This window comes from Dermochelys coriacea, chromosome 15 (assembly GCF_009764565.3).
Source record: "Dermochelys coriacea isolate rDerCor1 chromosome 15, rDerCor1.pri.v4, whole genome shotgun sequence".
Taxonomy (NCBI): domain Eukaryota; kingdom Metazoa; phylum Chordata; order Testudines; family Dermochelyidae; genus Dermochelys; species Dermochelys coriacea.
In genome coordinates this window covers 13,906,108-13,928,540 of record NC_050082.1, presented here as the reverse complement: position 1 = coordinate 13,928,540, position 22,433 = coordinate 13,906,108, and the positions used below count along the sequence as shown (strand labels likewise).

The 22,433-nt window shown below is 50.8% G+C and overlaps 2 protein-coding genes across 2 annotated transcripts in view; both read left to right on the top strand.

Annotated features, from left to right (window-relative positions):
• SLC25A1 (solute carrier family 25 member 1) overlaps positions 1–5,711 on the top strand; it is a 49,576-nt gene extending 43,865 nt beyond the window's left edge. The window contains exons 7-9 of the mRNA XM_038373108.2: positions 203–318; positions 1,321–1,394; positions 2,275–5,711. Coding sequence (XP_038229036.1) covers positions 203–318; positions 1,321–1,394; positions 2,275–2,389 — 305 coding nt within the window. The 3' untranslated portion in view covers positions 2,390–5,711. The remainder of the gene's footprint in view (positions 1–202; positions 319–1,320; positions 1,395–2,274) is intronic.
• A 5,315-nt stretch (positions 5,712–11,026) lies between these two features.
• The window catches only part of LOC119843835 (somatomedin-B and thrombospondin type-1 domain-containing protein-like), a 43,255-nt gene continuing 31,848 nt past the window's right edge, over positions 11,027–22,433 (top strand). Inside the window, 2 exon segments of the mRNA XM_043498264.1 lie at positions 11,027–11,210; positions 11,213–11,483. Coding sequence (XP_043354199.1) covers positions 11,175–11,210; positions 11,213–11,483 — 307 coding nt within the window. The 5' untranslated portion in view covers positions 11,027–11,174.

The following is a 22,433-nucleotide window of genomic DNA, read 5'->3' as shown; positions in this document are numbered from 1 at the left end:
TGGGGGCTCTCACTTGTGGGGCCCCGTTCCTTTCACACACACACCCCAGCCTGTCGGGGCCTTTGTAGCTCTCACGTGCAGTGTCACTCAGTGACGTCCCTGCACATTCCCACCTCTTGGTGCTCATGAGCTCTGCCCTTGTGTCTCTCTCCACCCTCTTTCCCTCCGCCTGCCCCTTTTGTGTCGCTCTCCTTCTTCCCAGGGGATGATCCCAACAAGGTCATAAACCCCCTCGTCACCGGGATATTTGGGGCCATTGCCGGAGCGGCTAGCGTCTTTGGCAACACCCCTCTGGATGTGGTGAAAACTAGAATGCAGGTACAGCAAGTGATCGTGTGGCTTCTGCTTAGAGCTCATCATTCACCTTTTGCCTCTGGATGCTCCATGTCTCCTGCTCTCATCTAGACCATGACCGCTGGGCCAAGCGTCGAAATGGGACGTGGCAAAGTGCCACACGGAGCCCTCCCAATGGAGGAGCAGGAGCTGGAACTGAGACTGCTCCCCACGAAGGCCCTGTCTGCGCTAGAGAATGACCACTGGGGTGCCTGGCCCGATGGGAGAGTGAGGCCCCGTACAGCAGTGTGTCCACACTAGCCATTCTGTGCTCTGTGGCTGTGGTCGCGCTGCCCTCCGGGGACCTGAATTAACAGCCAGCGATTCACTCCTAGGCAGACCAGGCCCATGGCTGCCCTGTGCTAGAGGAATTTGGCATGTTCCTCTCCTGGCAGTCCCGTAGCCCAGTGAGACTCAGTCCTCAGTTCAGGAGCCCGATCAGCGATCCCCAAAGAGCCACAATCATGTGAATTCATTGCTTCATTTACTGGTTCTATATTATTCTCACAGCAGTGACTGACCACGTATTATTTTATCCGCTACAATTGGGTAATAACACAGTAAAAGCATCCTGATTGGTTAGTAACTTAAATTGGCTAATAATTAAATCAAACAGTGTTTTAATAGCGTGGGCTGCAAAGAGCCTCTGTCTGAACATCACTGCCATAGCCCCTCTCAATACACCTTGCGTCCACCCAAAAACACCTGCAGTGGGGCATGGATGTGGCCACTGCTATTTGGGTTAGACCACATCTAAGCACCACGCGGCCCTCCTTAGGGTCAAGCTCCCACACAACCAGGCTGGCGAGGATGGCAGTCACTGCTGTGACGGCTCTGGCTGTGGAAACAGAAGCCCCCCGCGCCCTCCCCCACCAGGCCCTTCCAGAATCTCCCAGGATGGAGCCACGGCTTGTGGGAGCTGTCCTGGGAACTGTGGCATAGATTCCCCCATTACAGGTCTCTGACCCTTCTCCCCGCTTCCTCTAGGGACTTGAAGCGCACAAGTACAAGAGCACCTGGGATTGCGCCTACCAGATCATGAAATACGAAGGGCCCATCGCGTGAGTCCGGCATCTCGTCTCCATGCAGGGGGCTCAGGGCTGGGTGAACGCAGGGAAATGGGGACAGTCCCTCCCCTACAGCCGAGTGCTGGCGAAGCAGTTCACACCCGTATGGTGAAACGGGGAATAGAGCCATAGGAGGCTAAGGGATCCGTCACCATCCTGGGTAAAAGGCACCTTGTGGTGGGATTTGCAGAAGGGGGAGCAGGCTACCGGCACACGAGAAGCGGGAGCCTGTCCCGTAGGCGTAGGGGATGAGATAGGAAAGGCAAGGGCCTGGTGAACGGTGGGAGTGGCAGCGAGGCCTGGCTGTGAGAGGATGAGCAGAGACCCACACAGGGAAGAGGGGAGAGAGACTTGTATGGATTTTCTTAGCCTCTCTACACATGCCACAGAAGCCCAGGCCCAGAGCCTCAGCTAATGTAAAATTGGGGAAGTCAACGGTGACCGATGCCCCCTAGGAGCTGGCCTGGAATCTGAAAAAGGGGCTGGTGTGGGGAGCGGATCCTGTCACCGGAGTGGGGCAGTTGGCCAAAAAGCCCTGACTGGGAATCTTAAAAAGTTGGGGTCTCTGGGTGGGGTTTGCCGGGCAGGAAGCAGCCCTTCCCCAAACCCCTTTCATTCCAGCAGAAACTGGGCCAGTCCCTGCTTGTGCTGAGTGTGAAGGTGGAGGTGGGCGAGAGGCTGAGCTGGAGAGCAGGGTGAGCCTCACAAAGTGTGGTTGCCGGGCATTGGCACCATTTTACACCAGGCTGCCTGCTCCACCAGAGATCGCTGGGAGCAGGTGGGCTAGGCTCTGCTCCCACACCTGGCCAAGCTGTGCCTGGCCCAGGCCTGCGTGGGGCTCTCTACTCACTCCTCACCTCTCCTCTCCTGGCAGGTTTTACAAGGGCACCGTGCCTCGCCTGGGCCGGGTCTGTCTGGATGTGGCCATCGTCTTTGTAATCTATGACGAAGTGGTCAAGGTCCTCAACAAGGTGTGGAAAACTGACTGAGCCTGCCAGCAGCCCAAGGCAGTGGCACCCGTCTCCTCCCACCACTGCGAGGCAACAGCTGGAGAAAGATGACCAACCCTGGAGAAATTATATGGACGTTTCGCTAGGAGCGGTGCCCTGTGCCCAGCCACTTGGGCCCATATCAAACCCTGACCATCTTTATTTATAGAATCGAACTGTAGAGTAGTTTAAATTATTGATCATGTGCTAAAATGATGGTGGGGGGAGGGGGAATATATCTGCAAACTTCGCAAAGGCCAGCTCCGCTAGCCTGGGGGTGGAGCTAGGGGGGAATAGATCAGTGCCCGAAAGTGAGAAGAGAGGCCACGATTCTCCGGCCAGATTAGAATTCAGTCCACGTTTCCTTTTGCCTTTGAGAAAACAGAACCAAGCCAGCAAAGGTTTCCACTGAGCTCACTGCCATCTCCCGCCCCTCCCAGCAGGAGGTGCTAGAGTGCGTGGGGCTGGAGCGCTGGCTGCAGGGGAGCGATTGCAATGGTGTGATGTCCCTGGCTATGGGGAGCTTGCTGCTACTCCAGTCCCATCCTCTACCTCTAGGAGACGCTCTAGGGAATGGTGTGGCACCCCGGGCTGCGAGCCACTCAGGGCTATTCCACACCCAATCTCGAGAAGCAGGAGTCGCTAGAGGGGGTGGTGGGGGACACCTGGCTGGGGGAGAGCTCCAGCCACCCCTACCAGAGCTGCCAAGTGCCTCAGTCACAGCGTTTTCCAGTGGGAATCACTAGGGCCAAAGAGGATTGATCGTGAAGTGAGCTGCGTGGCACACACTGGCCATTTAGCCTCTGGTTTAAGCCAGAAAGCTGAGTGGAGGCCCTTTGGTGCAGGCAATGACCCTGCCTCCTTGAGTCAGAGTGTGTGATCCAGACCTGTGGCTCCGAATGCACGCCTTCCCATGCGGGCTTTGCCTGCCCAGCCACCTCCACTGGAGGAGAGAGGAAATCCACCCTGTACCACCTCCTGAGAGCACTGAGGGGCTTTGCTATGGAACCTGCAAGGAACCCAGTGCCCAGAACATGTCCTCTACCATCCCAGCCACTCGCACAGGCTCCTGGTGGTGCAGCTGCTGCTGCGGTAGAGACCCTGCACTGAGCGGTGGTGCCTTCATTTTCCTTTTCCTCGCTGGGGGAACTCATTCCAAGGTGAGTGAATTCCAGCCTAGCATGACCATGTTCCTCACCCCTCTGACAGAGGCACCTTGTTTACATGTGAGATGAGAGTGAGAAAGGTGAAGTGCTCGCCTGCCACTCAACCTTCTCTGATTAAACTGCCTCCTGCCACATTCCCTTCCACTCCCTTCCTCCCACTCCCCCCCTACGCCGCTCGATATTTCAGAGCTGGGAGCCAGACAAGTACCTAGCTAGAATAAATGAACTTCACACTGTGTTAACACTTGTACTGTATCCCCAGGGGACAGTAACCCTGTCCTTGCCCAGTGCCAAGAGCTCATAATGGTTCCAGTGCAGATGTGTGCCAAAATTGAGTGTCTGTCTACAATAGTTACGCAGGGGTTTGTCTGTTTGTACTCTCAGTGACAAATGCAGCCTTAACACTATCGTATGCACAGGCGAAGAAGGAAAGCGCAGGGAAGAGTCGCTTTCTGGCTTTCAGCTCTCAAGCCACTGAGGGGTTTTTTTGCATTTGCAACTTGAATAAAATAAGAGCCTTGCTTTAGAACACACTTCAGAATTGAACCAGGATCTGTAAAGGCAGCAATCAACCTTGCACTGCGTGTGTGTGCGCTGACACCCTGATGCATATTTGTATAATATTGCATTTACAATCCTGGCAGCCCACAGTGATCTCACTGTAGCATCTGCAGCTCCTATTGTACCATGCTGACCAGGCAGCGCCCTGGATTCCGTGGTTACCACGCTGGCAGCCAAGCCAGTTGCATAGTTTTTGTTACTGCTAATATTTTAGAGTCCAGGGGTTTCTTTTCAAGCTTTGAGTAAAACGTGTTAATGTTGTGCTTGCAGCTGCATGCTGGAGTGACTCTTGCCATTTTCAAGGCCAAATTGGGGCACTCTGGTGAGCACCCCAACAATAAACTAAAGTTGCCTGTTAACAAAGTCTCCATCGCTCTGTGTGGGTCAAAGGCAGCCCCGGGTCTGTTGCAATTTAAGCCTTCTGCTCACATCCCTTCGGTCACTGAGAGCTCCCCACCGTCCCCTTGTGTTCTGGATGAGCAAAGGGATCCAGGAGAGGGCCCCAGGCCCCAAATCACTGGTGAAGGCATTTTGCCAATGCAGCTAGCTACATGGGAATGATGCTGTGTTCTGTTACACTGGCTGCAGATCATTTGACACTTTAGCCCATGTATGCTGCAGTCTGCTTTCCCAAGTGTCTCCCCTCCAAATTCTTGGGTACTTACCCTGGAATTGCACTGGTCACCACTAGGTTCCGAACAGGCTGGGAACTCTTTCTCTCCCCCCCGCCCCGTTTTGTGTTTACCATCCAATTCAATCCATTGCCTCAGTGCTGTGCTGATAAGAGAATGAGATTTGATGTCCTCTCTGATCCCTGACTCTTCTCAGATGCTTCTGTAGCACATTAAGAATGAGATTCTGAATGATTAAAAACTAAACTGGGCTGTTTCTTGGGCTCAATAGAAATGTCCAAGGCTCTGATCCTGTCAAATCCTTGACTCTGGTGCTGCTAGTGTGGGGATCTGAAAGCCAAGCTGGGTTCTTCATGCCTGCTGACTTCAATGATGGGAGCAAAGATTGTGCCCTAAATCCAATACAATGACAATTGGAGGGTGGGGGTGGGAGGATGCTGAGTGGAAGGGGAGGACATTTGGGAAAAGATCTTCCTACTGGAGACTAGTTAGGGTCTTCTCCTCCAGGACCAATGAATTATTTCCTGCGTTGCTGCTTCTTGTTTGGCTTCTTTAGGCCTCAGAGGAGCTGCTCCCTCCCGAAGCAGCCTTTGGGCTAGGAAGAGACACTACCAGACTGCTGTCTAGTGCAGGGCCGAGAACTGCTGCCACTGGGCTCCCCTCAGGAGGTGGGAGATACCGTCTCCTTTAGTCACGTGTTCTAGGGCAGACTCTACCTGGAGCGACATTCTATGGGTGCAGGCCATTACCTGGCACCCATCCCTCGGGGTGGGTGCCAGAGCCAGGAGAAAGCTCAGCACAGGAGTGTGTGCCCTGTGTTGTCTCTTTGCCTCTGCCTTGGCAGAGTCCGTGTGCTCTGCTCTCTACAAGGCTGTGTCTTCTACACATGTTGTGTCAGCTCCTGCTGCTTTCTCAGGTTTTACTGCATTCAGAGATTATGTAATAAACTGAAACGTGCTGCAAGCTGGATGTCTGTCTCTCCTTTTTTTTTTTTTTTTTTTTTTTTTTGGTGTGTCTGTGTATCTGCTATTTTGTCATTGATACTATGCGATTCAGAGGCATCTAAGCTCAGGTTAATTTCAAGAAAGGAGTATGTGTAGGATCAAAGTTCAGTATAGAAAGGAATCCTCTTAATGAGCATGCCCTTATGGAGTGGGAAATGTGCTGATTAAGTAGTCTGGTGTGCTGATCAGAGTTCCATGCTGCAGCCATCTGCTGTACTGTTGAACACTCATTTTTATTTGGGGAATCACTAGACACAGTACCAGTTAGCTAACTGAAGGGCTAATGCCTTCGGCATCTGGAGCAGAGCAGGGATGCGGCATGAAATGAACAAAGGCACAGTGGTGAATGTGATGCTTACTGCGGTTGCCTGTCCTCCCAAGAGATGCAAATTACCCCCAGAAGTTTGCGGGAGAGACACAGCCGTCTCTCTGTTGCTATGTGCATCTCGAAGAGCCAAGGTTTGAAATGTTCCAGTGAACTAGTTCATAGAAGAGTTCTGGAGTGGGTACAAATCCTTGTAAAGTAAAACCAGATGCAATCCAGGGAAGCTCTGCTCTGTACAAATTGACCTAGCAGGTCAGGGAATCTGTTTTGTTTACAAATATTCTCCCCACTCCCCCCCCAAACTGCCAGCCCTGCAAACTCCCCCTGGGATCTGAAAGTCAAGCTGGGTTCTTTCTATCTTAGTGCATCACCTACAGTAAAGACTCTGCAAGACAATGTTTATCACTACTGCATCCCCATGTACTCCAACTATACAGGGGTTATGTTATCCAGGGGCCTGCCTAGGTTCGTTGTGGCTTTGAAATCCTGCCTGATCTTCGTAGTTTCAGTTTTGGGTTCTCTGTTGGCCCAGGGTGGGAGAGCATCTCAGCTTGTCAGGTGCCTGAGCTGCCTTGTGTTGAGCGATGCCAGTTGGCTGAACACTGCATGCTTTCTTTAGTTGTCCAATGCTGGTCCTCTCTCTGCAACCTGTTGGGCAGCCAGGTCAGGGAGCCTGTTTTAAATTGTCGGCAAATCAAGCTTCACAGGGGGATCAAAGCACCTAGCCTTTCTCCGATCTGAACTTGGTTTCTGCCTTTGCTTTGGGAATAGCTGGGAACTGGCCCGGGCTGCATTTGAAATCCTGGGCAGTCGTATCTCACAGTGAAAAACAAAAAGACCAAGGGAACTGCTGAATAGGAGGCCACGCTGACTAGAGATGCATGTACCAGTACAAGACCCTGCATCTCACTAAGCATCCCAGCTCCGTGGCTGGTCCCTAAACCTTGGAGGTGCAGCTATCCTTGTTCTGCTAGGGTTTAATAGCCGCAGGAGGGCCCTGAACTACAGGCCAGTCAGCCTCACTGCAGTCCCTGGAAAAATCATGGAGCCGGTCCTCAAGGAATCAATTCTGAAGCACTTAGAGGAGAGGAAAGTGATGAGGAACAGTCAGCATGGATTCACCAAAGGCAAGTCATGCCTGACTAATCTAATTGCCTTCTATGACGAGATAACTGGCTTTGTGGATGAGGGGAAAGCAGTGGATGTGTTGTTCCTTGACTTCAGCAAAGCTTTTGACACGGTCTCCCACAGTATTCTTGCCAGCAAGTTAAAGAAGTATGGGCTGAATGAATGGACTCTAAGGTGGATAGAAAGTTGTCTAGAATGTTGGGCTCATCGGGAAGAGATCAACAGCTTCATGTCTAGTTGGCAGCCGGTATCGAGTGAAGTGCCCCAAGGGTCAGTCCTGGGGCCAGTTTTGTTCAATATCTTCATTCATGATCTGGAGGATGGCATGGATTGCACCCTCAGCAAGTTTGCAGATGACTCTAAACTGGGAGGAGAGGTAGATACGCTGGAAGGTAGGGATAGGATACAGAGGGACCTAGACAAATTAGAGGATTGGGCCAAAAGAAATCTGATGAGGTTCAACAAGGACAAGTGCAGAATCCTGCACTTAGGGCAGAAGAATCCCATGCACCGCTACAGACTAGGGACTGAATGGCTAGGCAGCAGTTCTGCAGAAAAGGACCTAGGGGTTACAGTGGACGAGAAGCTGGATATGAGTCAACAGTGTGCCCTTGTTGCCAAGAAAGCCAATGGCATTTTGGGCTGTAGAAGTAGGGGCATTTCCAGCAGATCGAGGGACGTGATCATTCCCCTCTATTCGACATTGGTGAGGCCTCATATGGAGTACTGTGTCCAGTTTTGGGCCCCACACTACAAGGAGGATGTGAAAAAATTGGAAAACGTCCAGCTGAGGGCAACAAAAATGATTAGGGGACTGGAACACGTGACTTATGAGGAGAGGCTGAGGGAACTGGGATTGTTTAGTCTGCGGAAGAGAAGAATGAGGGGGGATTTGATAGCTGCTTTCAACTACCTGAAAGGGGGTTCCAAAGTGGATGGATCTAGACTGTTCTCAGTGGGAGCAGATGACAGAACGAGGAGCAATGGTCTCAAGTAGCAGTGGGGGAGGTTTAGGTTGGATATTAGGAAAAACTTTTTCACTAGGAGGGTGGTGAAGCACTGGAATGCGTTACCTAGGGAGGTGGTGGAGTCTCCTTCCTTTGAAGTTTTTAAGATCAGGCTTGACAAAGCCCTGGCTAGGATGATTTAGTTGGGGATTGGTCCTGCTTTGAGCAGGGGGTTGGACTAGATATCTCCTGAGGTTCCTTCCAACCCTGATATTCTATGACTCAACCCCCAGGCTTACAGTTAGGAAACCATGTAAGGGTCTGAGAGCTGAAACTGTTGCCCTCTGACGAGCAGGGCAGGTTGGGAGGAACATACAGGCCCAGACTGAACCCATCCCCATTGCAACACACGAGACCCTGTCAGTAACTTGCTGCTTCTTAATGCCCCTGAGGCAGGCTCTGCCCCTTGCACAGAGCGCTTCTCAACCATGAATGGCCCTTGACTGGCTTCTCTGACTGTCCCATCAAAGGGGAAAGGCCCCCTGTCCATGCTCAAGGGAGCCAGCCATCTCCTAGCCTATACCCTCGCTCCTCCTCCTCGTGCTTCCTAGCAAGAAGGCAAGAGCTGCACTGAAAAGCTCCTGTCATTGTCCTAGCTGGACCTCTCCTTCTCATCTTAACACAATACTCTGTCTGAGATGGTCTGAATCGCGTGTCCAGGGCATGAATATTGCTGCATGCTATGAAACCTGGCCTGCAGTACGGAAAAGCAGGCGTCATTCGTCCACTGCCCAGCACAGTCACCTCAGCGCCATAGTCATGGCTCCAATTAGAAGAGAGGCTTCTAGACTCCTAAGCGGCATTCAGCACCTGTTAGAACAGGAACAGTCTCGCTCTTTGTAGTTTAGCGAGCCTGCTTCCCCTCTCGTGTCTGTCAGGTGGGAGTCAGCCAGTAGAGTTGTACTGGTGTCAAAGTTGTGAAATTGACTCAGGGCCAAATTCTGCCATGGGGCAAGCAAGATGAACTCTACTGACATGAGTAGAACTCAGTCCCTTGACATCAGGACTGTATTTAGTTCAGTGCATTTAGAAGAAACGGGTTATGCTCCTGAAAAGGGATGTGTGTTATACTCTGTTGCTAGTCTGTGGTGCCTCTCAGGTGTAGGGCTGGAAATGCTTTACAAATGGCAATTAAACCTCCCACTACCCTGCCAGGTGAGTGAATGCTAGACCCATTGTGCAGGTGAACATGCTGAGGCAGAGACACACTCAGGGCTATGTCCACAGCAAGAGCAAAGCAGAGATTAAAACTGACATCTCCTGACTTCCAGTCCAGTACTTGAGCCTCTAAACAACTGTGTCTCCTGTCAGCCACCATGTTACTGGTAAGAGATTTCTGTGCAGTTGGGCTTGTTGATCTCTCATTTGTTTGCACCGCTGCTCTCTACAGGATGGAATAATTCAGACCCTCCTCTTTGCTGCCTTCCAGGATACAGTCCCCCATTGTGTAGGTATGGCCAACCATTCCTTGTTCCTAGATCTATAACTTTGCATTTGGCTGTATTACAACACATTTTATCTGAATGGGGCTGGCTTACCAAATGACCCAGCTGGCTTTGTATAACTGCCTGTCCTCATTTTTTTTTTTTTTTACCACTCTGGTGATGTGTATCATCCACAAATTTTATCAGCAGTGATTTTATATTTACTTCCAGGTCATTGATGAAAATGTTGAATAGTGGTGGGCCTAGTACCAAGCCCTGGGCCCCTGCATTAGAAACACCCCCATTCAATGATGATTCCCCATGGCCAACTACTTTTTGAGACTGGTCAGTTAGCCAGTTCTTAATCCATTGACTGGGTGGTTGATATTGCATAGTAGTAATTTTGTAATCAGAATAGCATGCAATATTCAATCAAACACCTTACAAAAGCGTATATTACATCTGTGTAGTTACCTTTATCACCCACCTTTGTTAGCTCTTGGGCAAGTCCTATTTTCCATAAAGCCATGTAAGCAAAGTATCCTTACTGGCCAAAACAGTCAAGCTTGGGTGTCAAACAATGGGCTCCTAGCTCCATGTTTAGGCGCCTAAATGAAAGTGGCTTGATTTTCCAAAGTGGACAGCTCTCCAAATCCAACTGAAGCCAAGGCCAGGTGCAAATGCTCAACACCTGGGAAAATAGGGCTACTTTGTTCAGGGACCTATGGATTTAGGAACTTATTATTTTAGGCACCTAGCTTTGAAAGGTTGGGCCAAAGTTGTTGTTTATTCTCATGTGCCCTCTACCCTTAACACACTGCACCTGTAGTGCTTCAGTGTAGATGCTTCCTACAGTGAGGGAGAGGTTCTCCCCTGGATGTAGGAAATCCACCTCCCCAAGAGGCAGTAACTAGATGGAGGGAAGAACTCTCCTGTTGACCAAGTGCTGTCTGCACCAGGTATTCAGTCAGCTTCACCATGTCACTTAGGGCTGTGGATTTTTCACTTGCCCAGCCATGGAGCTAGGTTGACCTGTTTTAGGGCAGACCAGGCCTCAGCCACTGAATAGCTTCTAGCCTTTTTTTTTTTTTTTTTTTTTTGCTAATTCCTTTGCTCCCCGGTTCAGAGGCTGTTAGTCAGAGGTGAGCTCCTGCCAAGGCCGATCTGTGCAAGGCGCGGGGCGTGCTGGCTTTAAGACCCAGGAGCACCCTTCGCCCTGGGCTTGTGGAAGGTGGGGGAGAAAGTAGGTGGAACCGAGAGAAAGTTCCCCCCCCCCACCCCGGGTCCAACCAATGGGCTGGGGCCGCCCCCGGGGGATCTCGTGGCTCCTATAAAGCACAGTCCACTCGGAGCCGCGCTCGCCAGCCCCACGCTTGTGCCCGGCCTGAGAGCCGCTGTCCCGCGCGGAGGCGGGGTCGCTGCCAGCGGGCCGGGCCGGGCCGGGCCGGGCCGGGCCAGCATGCGGCGCCTGGCGGCCGTCGCTGTCCCCCCGCTAGGAGGCGAGCTGGCTCCGGGGCAGCGCTAAGCCGGCAGCGAGCATGGGGGGCGCGGGCGCTAGCCCGGGCTGCTGGCTGCTCTGCTCTGCTGGGGCGGGCTCCTGGCGGCCGGGCACCTGCCAGGGGCCGAGGCGGGCTGCGGCCGGCGGGGGAGCGCCCCCTGCTGCCCCGGGCGGAATAACGCCTGCGCCGACCTCCGGGCCCCCTGCTACTGCGACGCCTGCCGCGAGGGTTACCCGGGCGTGTGCCGGCGCGCGGGTGAGGGCCGGGCCGAGCCGCTGCATCCGGAGCGACTCCGGAGTGGCGCCGCCGGAGCCGGGGCGGGGAAGTGGGGCGAACAGCCCCGCCGTGGTGAGAGGCGAGGCCGGTGCCTGGACGGGGCTGGCTCGGGCTCAGCCGGGCTGGGTTGCCAGCCCCGTTAGCAGCGCGGCGGGGGCGGGGGCGGGGGCGGGGGCGGGGGGGGTGAAGGAAGCCGGTTTTTCAATGGGGCTTCTCCGCACTTTTTTTTTTTCTCTTTTTGCCCGCTGTTTCCGCCGGGCTTCTGCTTCCTGCGGCCCGATGCTGCTGCCGGCTGAAGCCAGTAGCTCCGCTCCCGATTCTGGGCTGGGCTTTTCCTCTCTCCTTCGTGCCTGGGGCCGTCGGGGGGTCCCCTGGCAGCGGCCGGGTGGCTGCGGGAGCGCCCCGGGCGGAGGCGAGCCTGACCCCGTCCTTTGGGCTCCGCGGAGGAGAAGGGGCGGGCTGGAGGCGGGGGTGACAGTCCGGCGCTGCCGGGCGCTGTGGTGTGGCCAAGGCGGGCGGGGCGGACAGAGGCCAGGAGGCTCTTCAGGCGAAGAACCCGCCTGTTAGGAAAGGCGAGGGACGATGGCAAGGTCTGGGGTCTGTTGGGGTGACCGGCTGGGAGAAACATTCCCGGCCCATGCAGCGGGGCTCTCCCAGGCTTCATTCAAACTTCACCGGTTCTGGTTTCATCACAGTGGGGTCCCTAGACTGTCCTGGCACCAGCTGCTCTCTGCCTTGGGCTGTGCGGCTTCCTTCATCGTGGGATTTCTTCCACTGAAGGATCTGGTGCTGGCACCAGTTGAACACAGACCATTGGACTAGGTGGGCCATTGGTTTGATCCACTCCAGATAGGGTGTGTTTTAAAGCGGAATTAATCTGTTCAGTATTCCTTTTTAAACCGAAATATTAAAAGAATCCAATTTTAAAATGCAAAAAGTGGAAATGTATTTATCACCTGAATCTCCATACTCCTCAAAATACACCTTGCTCTGCTAATGATCCTGTTGATTTCGGTTACACTAGTGGTGCAAGGTGCTACTTGTTGCTAGGTATGTAGATGTAAATAGTTACTATATAGCAGCATGAGTAAAGGAATCAGAACTGTAGTAGTTGTTCTTATACCATGTGCTGCTCTTTTTTTTGTTTGTTTATGTCACACATCTCAGCAAGAGATGTCTGGTATCTCCTCTCCGTTAGGTGATGTCTCGCTGTGTGTATGTTTTCCCTTGAATTTTCAATCCTTCTAATCAAGAGTTTTAAAAACTCTGAAATTCTCCTAAGGGTCTTTTTGCGTGTCCTGCTGGTGTTTAGTGCATTGCGTTCTGTGAATCACACAGGACATGAATTACAGTAGTTTAGTAACTCTAGTTGTATAAAACGTAATACTATGGTCAAAGGGCCTCTGTAATAAAACTGTATTGGCTATTATCTAGCACAATAAGCTATTTACAGTCAGTGTGTTGTATCTAACTTTGTATAGTAAATATGAAGCCAAAATATTTGCCATGAAGAATGTACAGTCTGTGAAGTAGATGGGTGCTAATCAAAGCCGGGTATCTTAGTAGCATTAAATTGTGTGACCTTCTGTCACTTGTAATAATGCTGGTAACAGGGCTTCACTGCAAGCTAGTTACAGTGACCTCTCCGCTTATGGATGTTTGTAAGGCTCAAAGTTTGCAAAGCACTCTGAGATCTTTCGATGGACGGTGGTGGCATAGGGCAAAGTAGTATTACAAAGAAGGAGTCCAGGGAAAAAAAACCAAACACCTGGAATACAGGACAGGAACAAAGTCTGTGGGCCTTATTTTTAGTTGGATTTCATTGTCTCCACCCCATGGAGAGGTGGGGAGGGTAGGCAGCGTTCAACTGCAGCTGGAGGCACTGGGCCAGCCACGTTGGCAATGCCTCCACCAGAGGGCAGGTGCTCAGAACCCCATCTGCTGCTCCAGCAAAGGGAAGCCAAAGTCAGGGAACACCAAACAATGGAATAACCCAGTGTAAAAGATAAGCGCCTTGCCCCATGACAGCCCATAATCAAACACAGTGTGAGTACGCCAACAGCCTTCATGACTCCTCCGTTGTCTCCTGTTAGGCCCTTTGCTGCCAGCGGGGTGGCAGTTGTCAATGGGCCACCCATTCTAGTGAACAGAAGGGAAGCCCAGGATTGGCACGTTCATGAGATGTATCTGGTATGGCAGGTGCATGGTGGGTTTTACTGTGTAGTGCATGTGAGATCCATGCCCCAGAACAACTTTTCTGCGGGCTGAGGGTGACTGTAGCTGGAACTGGCCTTGGTGCAATGAAATATATCGGGACTTGGAGACTGCCCTCTATCCCAGCTCATGCTAAGCAGGTCCCACTCGTGTCTTTGGGGCTGGGCAGAGTGAGAGGCACTCCTTGATGGTTCTGGCTGCATTTGATGGCACTGTTCTGTTGACCTGAGGACGGATGGACCCTGAGCACAGATGATAATGTTGCACAGTGTTCAGGAGGCTCAAGAGAAGGTTTTGGGGGGCAAGAGGGGGGAGAGAATGTCTCAGGCCCATTACCCCGGTATGAAGGCTGCCAAGATCGTGGTTAAACAGCAAAGCCCTGTATACCAGGCACCAGAGCCTTTAGCCCTAAACCTGTTTAATACGTGCTGGCATAGCTGGGGGTGTGACCTGCTGCCCTTTCTCATGTAAGTAGCGCCCTGTTGGTTTGCTCACAGGAGTAAGGGCAGCAGGACCCAGCCCCAGGAAGCTGATCACCAGGGTGGCTGCTCTGTTCTTGCAGATGTGCTCGAGGAAGAGAGAAACTCTGATTCTCTCTCTCTCTGGTGTAAACCAGGACTAATTCTCCATCAGAGTCAATGGCATCACACTGGCATGAGAGCAGAGTGGAGATCAATGAAACTGTGAGGAAAAGAGAGGAGGAAAGAGAATGAATGAGTGGGGGTGCGGGAACTTGTTGTGTTCGTTGAATTAAGCACAGTGGGATCCTAAACTGAACTGCAGGGTGTGAGGCTGTTGTTGGGGGTTTCAGAAGATCTATCTGGTGCTGAAGTTCAAGTTGTTTTCTCTTGTCGGAGACGTAACAACAATAGTCTTACTTTCTCTGTGACTTTTTCAATGGCTGAACTGGCCAGTGGCTTCTTGGTATTGTAACCAAAGAGCAGGAGAGACTTGGTGGTTGTTTTTTCTCCAAGTCCTGGATTGAGCAGAGTAGCCTGCACCTGCCAGCCGCTCTCTTTGGTGATAGGTGCTAACACTCCTGTTCTAGCATAGATGCATCTGTGCGTGTAACACGTATGAGGAGCGTGCACTCACGTTGTAGTGGTGAGGTATCTGAATCTGTGTAAAGTATTTGCACAATCTGCACTGTGTGTTATCCTCCCCTGAAAGATCTCAGTCACCACGGGGAGGTAGGAAGTGCTATTATCTCCAGGTTACATAGGGTAAAACTTTCAGAAGTGACTGAGTGACCTAGGAGCCTAAATCACTTTTGAAAATTGGACTTAGTAATTGAGGTGCTTTTGAAAATGTGACCCTGAGAGATGAAGTGACTTGCCCAGGGTCACACTGCAAGTCTGTAGCAGAAACCTCCATGTCTCCAGAGTCCCTGGCTAGCAGCCCAGCCACTGGATCCTCCTGCCTGTCATCTAAGTGACGGAGATGAGACCACATCATCTTAAAAATCCAGCAGTTCTGTAATGCAGCCAGAGCCTTCAAACAGCAGTGCCCGGGACTGGTGGGAGACGGCACCACATTGCAGAAGAGTCCCTTGTTTCATTTTCCACTCCCACTCTCAAACAGCCCCCTCTGCAATCCAGCTAATGGGGAAGGGCAACCCATTCCCATGTGGAGACCGTGTATCACACCACAGATTCCTGCAATAATATGAACTGTGTCCTGCCTTCCCGTGTGTGTCCTGTACAGGAATGCAACTCTGGGCCTGATTTCACACACCTGAGTGTGCACACTTTCTGACTGCATAGCTACAAGGACTGTGTGAGCCGTATGCTCGGAGTTGCATGTCTTGTGAGCAGCCTGGCTGTGAGAAGAGTGGGATTAACGCCTGGTATGTGGCTTAAGGGAAGGAGCGGGAACTAATGATGAGCATTAAAACTGGAATGTCAGCGCAGCCTTCCAGGCTTAACTCAGAATCTGCTGGTTTTCCTTGGTCTGAATGAGACTCTTATAAAGCCAAATAATAGCCTCAAATGCACCTTGGGCATGGCTGCCTATTTAAAAAATCCAGCTCTTTCTACATGGTGCTGAGGCAAGAAGAGGCATTTGTGTCTCAGTGGCTTGCACGGGGGCTGTGGTGGTATCGTCTCGTGCGTGTAAGGGCTCTGCTGTTTTAGGTCATTTGAGGCTTTGCCGTGGGTGTGTGTGTGTGTGTGTGTGTGTGTGTGTGTGTGTTGGGATCTTGGCCATTTGGAGCTCTGCTGTGGGCGTCAAGGCCTTGCTAGCTGCCAAGTTCACTCCCGGTGGTGTTTGCTGAAGGGCAGTTGGATGAGGAAGCTGGGTGTGGCTGGGGCACAAGGCTCTCCTTTGCATTGGTGTTCATGCAGGAGAACTCCACTGGCTTCAGGAGAATCCATTTGTCTTGACACCCGTGTGTTTAAGAGGAAAATTGCCCAGTGTCTGTGACAGATTGGGGGAGGGTGCACACTGCACGGAGAGCAAACTAACTGAGCGGGTGTGGAGGGTAGGAAAAGCGCCAATAGGCCTGTGGAGGGACATGCATGTCACTGCTTGTCGTCCAGGGATTTGGTGATGTGAGATCCTATGACTGCTACAGCCAGCAACTCCTGAGATCTTCCCAGTCTTGCTGAGCCAGCGAAGGGAAGAGCCAGTGTGGTTAGCGGGAGGCCAGCGGGTGCTCCTTGTCTAGCCGAGTCCTTGCTGGAGGAAGTCAGGACACCTTAGCCACTGCTGTAGTGTTCTCCCCTTGCAGTGAGCACAGTGGCCCATCTAGTGATGCTCCCATCGTAGTGACACAGAGAGAGAGAGAGAGAGACACACACACACAGGGAAGAGGCTATAAAAGAGAAACGAGGAAAAAACGAAAGAGCAAGAGGGAGGAATCGAAGAGGGGCCATTTGCGGAAAGCATTTCCTTTGATGTTTGCTAAATCACTTTGCATTTCCCCTTTATTTCTATTTCTTTCCCTTCTGCATTGAAGTTCAGTCAGTCGAACCCTTTCCTGGGAGTTTGTGTCATTCAAGTGTCCCGTGTAGGGTGACCTCAGGAGAGCGAGACAACGTGTCCTGTGCATGAGGCTGAAACAAAGAGCCGGGGTGCCTGGCCAGGGAGACCGCTCCTAGCTTTGAAATGATAGGGCACCATCTCTGGGCCAGTTAGCCAAGGTACATGCCACAGGTTGTCACCTGTGAACAAAGGCAGCAGGGAGCACTAAAATACTTTGTCTCATCTGCTGTGTTTCCTTTCTGGGCCAGACAGGAGATCAGTCAGCTGGGCCATAGAGTGCTGCCCTGTTCCCACAGAACCAGTGGGCTGGGGTAGCTTGGCCCATCTACGATTGAGCCCTGTGGATACCTGATGTGCTGTTTCCTAGCAGTGTTGGGGTTTGAACATCTCTCTCCTTCCTTGTCCTCCCCCCGCCCCCCCATTTCTCTGGCTGCCTCTGGTCTTCCTGCTTTGGGCCAGAAAACCCATGACTGAGAATCTTGATCAGAACCATGAAGTCCTGGAAATCTTACAAGAAAGCCTTTTGTCAGAACACTTTCAGTTTTGTTTTCCAGACTACAAAGATTGGGAGAAGCACCAAACTTTCAGGTGTTACCTGAAGCGAACAGGAATGTGGGACTCGCCAGATCGGAGCAGACCAGTGACCCGCCCGGTCCAGTATCCTGTCACTGACTGTAGCCAGCACCAGCTGCCTCAGAAGAAGGTGCCAGCAGCCTTGCAGAAGGCAGGGGTAGAATAACCTGTCGGTGCTGTTCACACATTTTGGTCTTTTCTTTTTCTGGTCTAATATGAAGCCAGGCACTTGGAGGATATTGATCAGCACAAGTTTACTCCATTAAGCAAGTCGTCTTCATTTGTGAACCGCTGTAGTGTTTTGGGTGCTGTGTCCCAGATTGGCTAACCTGCACAGAGGTAGCCTATAGCAATGGATTGCACCTGTTCCAGGGGAATTGTGTTCCTACATCCAGAACAGCTCCATCCAGGTTCTTTGGCCTGTTCCTCCTTTCTTTATTCCTCATCTCTTTAACAGTTCCAGACTTCATTTGGGTAGGACAGTTCCCACATGAAACTGTAACTTCTTCTTTGCCAAACCAAGGCAGCTGCTTGCTTGGTGGGGCCTTTCGGTGCTCGGAATGCTGCTGTTTGGTCCCTGTGAGTGACCTTTTCTTAAATGACAGCAACATGTTGTTGTTGGCACAGGTCTAGAGTCCAGATGTTGAGGGTTTGGCTGCACCCATACACAGATGTTTCTTTTCATAGCTCTCCCAGGGCCCTTTACAGAAAGGACACCACTCCTAATGCTGTGGGGATTCACAATGGATTACACAGAGTACATTGAATCCCACTAAATTGGGACCTTCTCTTTATCTTTTTGCCTTTGACGTTCTGGATGGGTTCTTAAATAACTTTCTATATGGAGTTGCTAGTGCAAGGTTCTGCATTTGCATGTGTAATGACTAGGAAAGCAATTCTTCCATGTGTGATTTTTACTTTGCTCTTTGGAATAGAGCCCTAAGCCCCTTCGTTTTCAATTTAAACTGATTTTTACTGAAAAAATCCTGGGCTTTACAAAAAGTATTACTCGTGGTTTTTTTTTTTTTTTCTGATTTCCACCTTACTTTTCTATAATTTAAATATATAACAAATAACTTGTTTTTATTAGGAAAATACAATATATTGCATGAGATCTATGTATTACGACAAAAAGAAAAGCAGTACTTGTGGCACCTTAGAGACTAACAAATTTATTAGAGCATAAGCTTTCGTGAAGTGAGCTGTAGCTCACGAAAGGTTATGCTCTAATAAATTTTAGTCTCTAAGGTGCCACAAGTACTGCTTTTCTTTTTGCGAATACAGACTAACACGGCTGCTACTCTGAAACGTGTATTACGACAATACATTAGTCTATCTGTATACGCAAAGCTGCCTGTTGAAGTAAGGCTATGTATTAATCTAGAAGATGCACACACTAAACAAACAGGCACATAAGCTCCGAAGTGCATGCACATCTAAATGTACTGATGAATCTCAGTTCCACCAACTACACATTTCAAGCTGTTATCAGACAATGGGTTAAAGATCTGACCCACAAAAATCTGTCTCCGAATATGTTTCAGAGCACCAGGAACTATTCAAAAGGTTTAAAAAAACAGGAGAAAAGGATGAAGTTGAGTGCATGCGTGGCACATGGTGTGGCCTAATTATTAAAGGTAAATATTTATAGGCAAATAGTTGTGAAAAGTCTAAACAGTTGTATTCAAATGAAAAGTTTTATTTGGGGATTAGAAATGTATCATTTTCTTAAACTCAGAGGTGGTGATGTGTTTTGAGTTCTGTTTTAATTCTGCAGCAAACCACATTGAATTCCATTCATCAAAGCTTTGCTCTACTGACTACTCCTTCCCCCCCCGTCCTTCTGTCTGCCAAAATAAACCCTGATATTTACCCAGCAAAATTAATAGTTTTTTTGGAACAGATTTCCACCTGTTTTTGATGTTGTAATAAACGCTGATAAATTCCAGGGAAAAATTAAATAAAAACCGAAAACGAAGGGCCCTAAGTATCCCGAATCTGTTTGTGCTTAACTTGGATCCTTGGGACCAGCCCTGATGTTGCCACAACATATGCAGCAGTCGTGGTGACTGTTATGAATGTTCCAACAAAGTAAACATAAATTATAGGACTGATGTGATTTACGTTCACAACTTCAGCTAAGTGCCTTTGGTTTGCCCCTGAGATCTTTCAGGTACCCATGATATGTAGGTATATAATGGTACCTAGCTCCCTGACAGGGCTTTGCATCCGCAGGTCTCAAAGTGCTTTAGAAAGGAGGTCAGTATCCTTCTCCCCATTGTACAGAAGAAGACGAGGCACAGAGAAGCTGGGAATAGAACCATGGTCTTCTGTGTCCTAGTCCAGTGCTCTAGCCACTAGGCTATACTGCATACCATGGTAGCTGTTAGCATGGTGTAAAACATAGGTGTAGCCACAGTCCTTGGGAGCTGAGCACACACTAGTTGCTGGTGAAATTTGAGACCCCCAAATCTACTATTTGAAAATGCTCCTTAATTGGAATAAAGTGAAGAATTCCATTTCAGATTATCTGCCCGCTTTGAATGGGCTCTGTCTGTGCCTGACACTTAATGTTGAGGTTCGATTGAATGTAGCTGATATTGCTAACTTATACCAAGTGTGTAGGGGCTTTGTCCTATTGCTCGTCATGCTGGTTATCCTTGGCCCTGGATACTCTCTCTCAATCTTTAGCCTCCGTAACTTTGCAGATGAAAAGGGAGGTGAGCAAGAGTCCAAATCAAAGGCCCACAGATGGAGAAAACTTGAGATGGTGCCAGGGGAAGGAAAGGATCCCGGGGTTAGAATGTGATGGGGCGTGTGGAGTTAACAGTGAGTTCAGTTTGAGATAATACGCACATCAGGACATCAAAGAAATAAAGGTGAAATGCAGCATTCTGGACACTATAGATCCATGGGTCTCAACTTATTACACATTGTGGCCCACAATGTGTTACCTGGGCTCCAGGGGGTGGGTGGCAGGGCATCGGCCCAGACCCTGACCCTGGACCCCTGCTGCGTGGGGCTGACGGGCTAGCTGCCCCACCTAAAACTCCTGGGGGATTCCCATCCAACTTGTCCATCTCACTCTTTGGGAACACAGGGCTCTGCGCTGCAACTCCATCGGCAGCTGCTAACGTTTACAGAGACTGAACTCCTTTAATTACCCCAGGAATTTCATCCTACCCAGGCCAGGTCCTGACTTCTGAGCATCTCCTCCCATATCCTCCTGCCTTGCTCCCTGCAGCAGTAAGTCTCTGAGCCTGGGTCCACTGGGTCAACAGAGCTCATGGGGCTCTGGCTGTGGAGCTAAAAATAGCAATGTAAATGCTCAGGCTCAGGCTGGAGCCTGGCCTACACTGCTATTTTTAGCCCTGTAGTGCAAGCCCAAGTCAGTTGACCTAGGCTCTGAGACAGGCTGCCACAGATCTTTCTAGGCAGTGCAAATACACACTCTAGCACGCTAGTCCCTGGTCCACAAATGTCAGGACACTTGCTGCAGTCTCCCTAGCTTAACTGAAGAAAGAACTAGGAAGTGGGAAGCTCTAGCATCAATGAATAAGATAACATCATAAATGACTGCAGTAAGAAGGTCCCCTTCCTTTTCTCCCAAGTCCCCTTGCATAGTGAGAGCTGAGTGAGGATTTCTTCCCCTGGAGCAGTGCCTGTAGCCAAGAACTGATGTCTGCAATGTGCCAATGTGCCTCATCTCCCCAGCTTGGAAGTGAGAACAAACACAGGGACGACCTGCTTCAGAGTGAAACTTGCACTGCAGGTCGGAAGAGCTGCTAGCAACTGGAAGTTCTCTCTCTCTGTTTCTCCCTCGGTGACATCACTTGCTCTTGATGCTTATTCTCTGTCTCTCTTCGCCTTTCGCAGCTGTATAAAGAGCCTGAGCTCACTTTGCAGTTGGCTTGGGCCGGACCAAAGATGGTAGAAGGTCTGCTGGAGGCAGGCAGGCCCTGTGGTTGGGGAACGTGTAATGTTTAAGGAGCCACCAGTTAGATGTTCCAACGCCACAGATTGACCAGGAGGCTGACTGCGGCAAGGCAAGGGCTCCAGCTGACTCACGTATTTCATGTTCCAGGCAAGTTTAAAAACCCAACCCTGGCCACATCCACATTGATGCATTCTTGGGCCAGGAGCATTTGAACCCTAATGTGTCCTTCATGCCGTGCTTTGTGGCGGTCAACCATGCGCTTCCCATGAGGGGACAGCCTGATGTTGTTCGGTAGGCATGGAAGGCAGCCGATCTACAGTGAGATAACAAATGCTGGGGGGCTGGGCACCATGAAAAGGCCCAGAATGTTCCAGAGAGTTCAAAAGGCAAGAATAGGCCCCAAGCCAGAAGCCCCTGGTTGCAATGTGCAGGTTTCTGATGACCGGCATGTGTGCTGCTTCTCCTCCTTGGGGATTCCACTCCCGTGGCCACGTAAAGGGCTGCAGCAGGCAGGTGCTGCAACTTCTCCAGGAGGCTGGGCAGGGAGTTGGAATCTTTGGAGGTGGATGTGTCCTCACAATCCGATGTGGGGTTGCCTGGCGTGACAAAGGCACAGATGATGGTAGGGCCCGTAGCTGGAATAAGTCAAGGGCACTTCCGCTGGCCGCTCCCCTCCGGGTCTGGGTATGTGTGTGTGTGAGAACAAGAGTGACGGTAGCAGCAAGGTTTCAAAGGCTTGGCACCATACTGAAGAGCTACTCAAGGAAGATCATCTTTCATGCAGTGTGGAATGCCTCTGGGTATCCAGAAAGCCTGGCCAGGAGTTCGGCATAATCCCCCACCCATGCTGCCTGCTACTTTTGGGTCCCTCTGCTGAAACCATGTCTTCCGGCCTGTCCCACTCAACTGTGGAAATCCTCCTCCCCACAACCTGCCTTCTGTCCCAAGACCCACCCTCCTGTCCGCTCCTCCCCTCCCCAGCCCATCCGTGGTCTCTGCAGAACTGGTGAATGGAATTCAATGGAATAGCTGCTCGGTTCTCACACATGGTTCCTATGTTGACACGAAGACAGAGGATACTGTCAAATGTGGAACAGGCAGTTTGGGCAAACGCTGTTTCTCCCCTCCCCACAAATGAAGTGAATGTGGGGAACAGTGGGAGAAAAGGAAGAAATGCGCTAGATGTGGTGGGGAATTGCGGCGAGTAGTTTGCTAAAATTGCTTCTGATTTCAAATGCATCAAGTTAGGTGCAAACACAGACTGATGTGTCCACTCGTATGCCACCTGTATTCTGAGGGGGCTATAGATATTAACA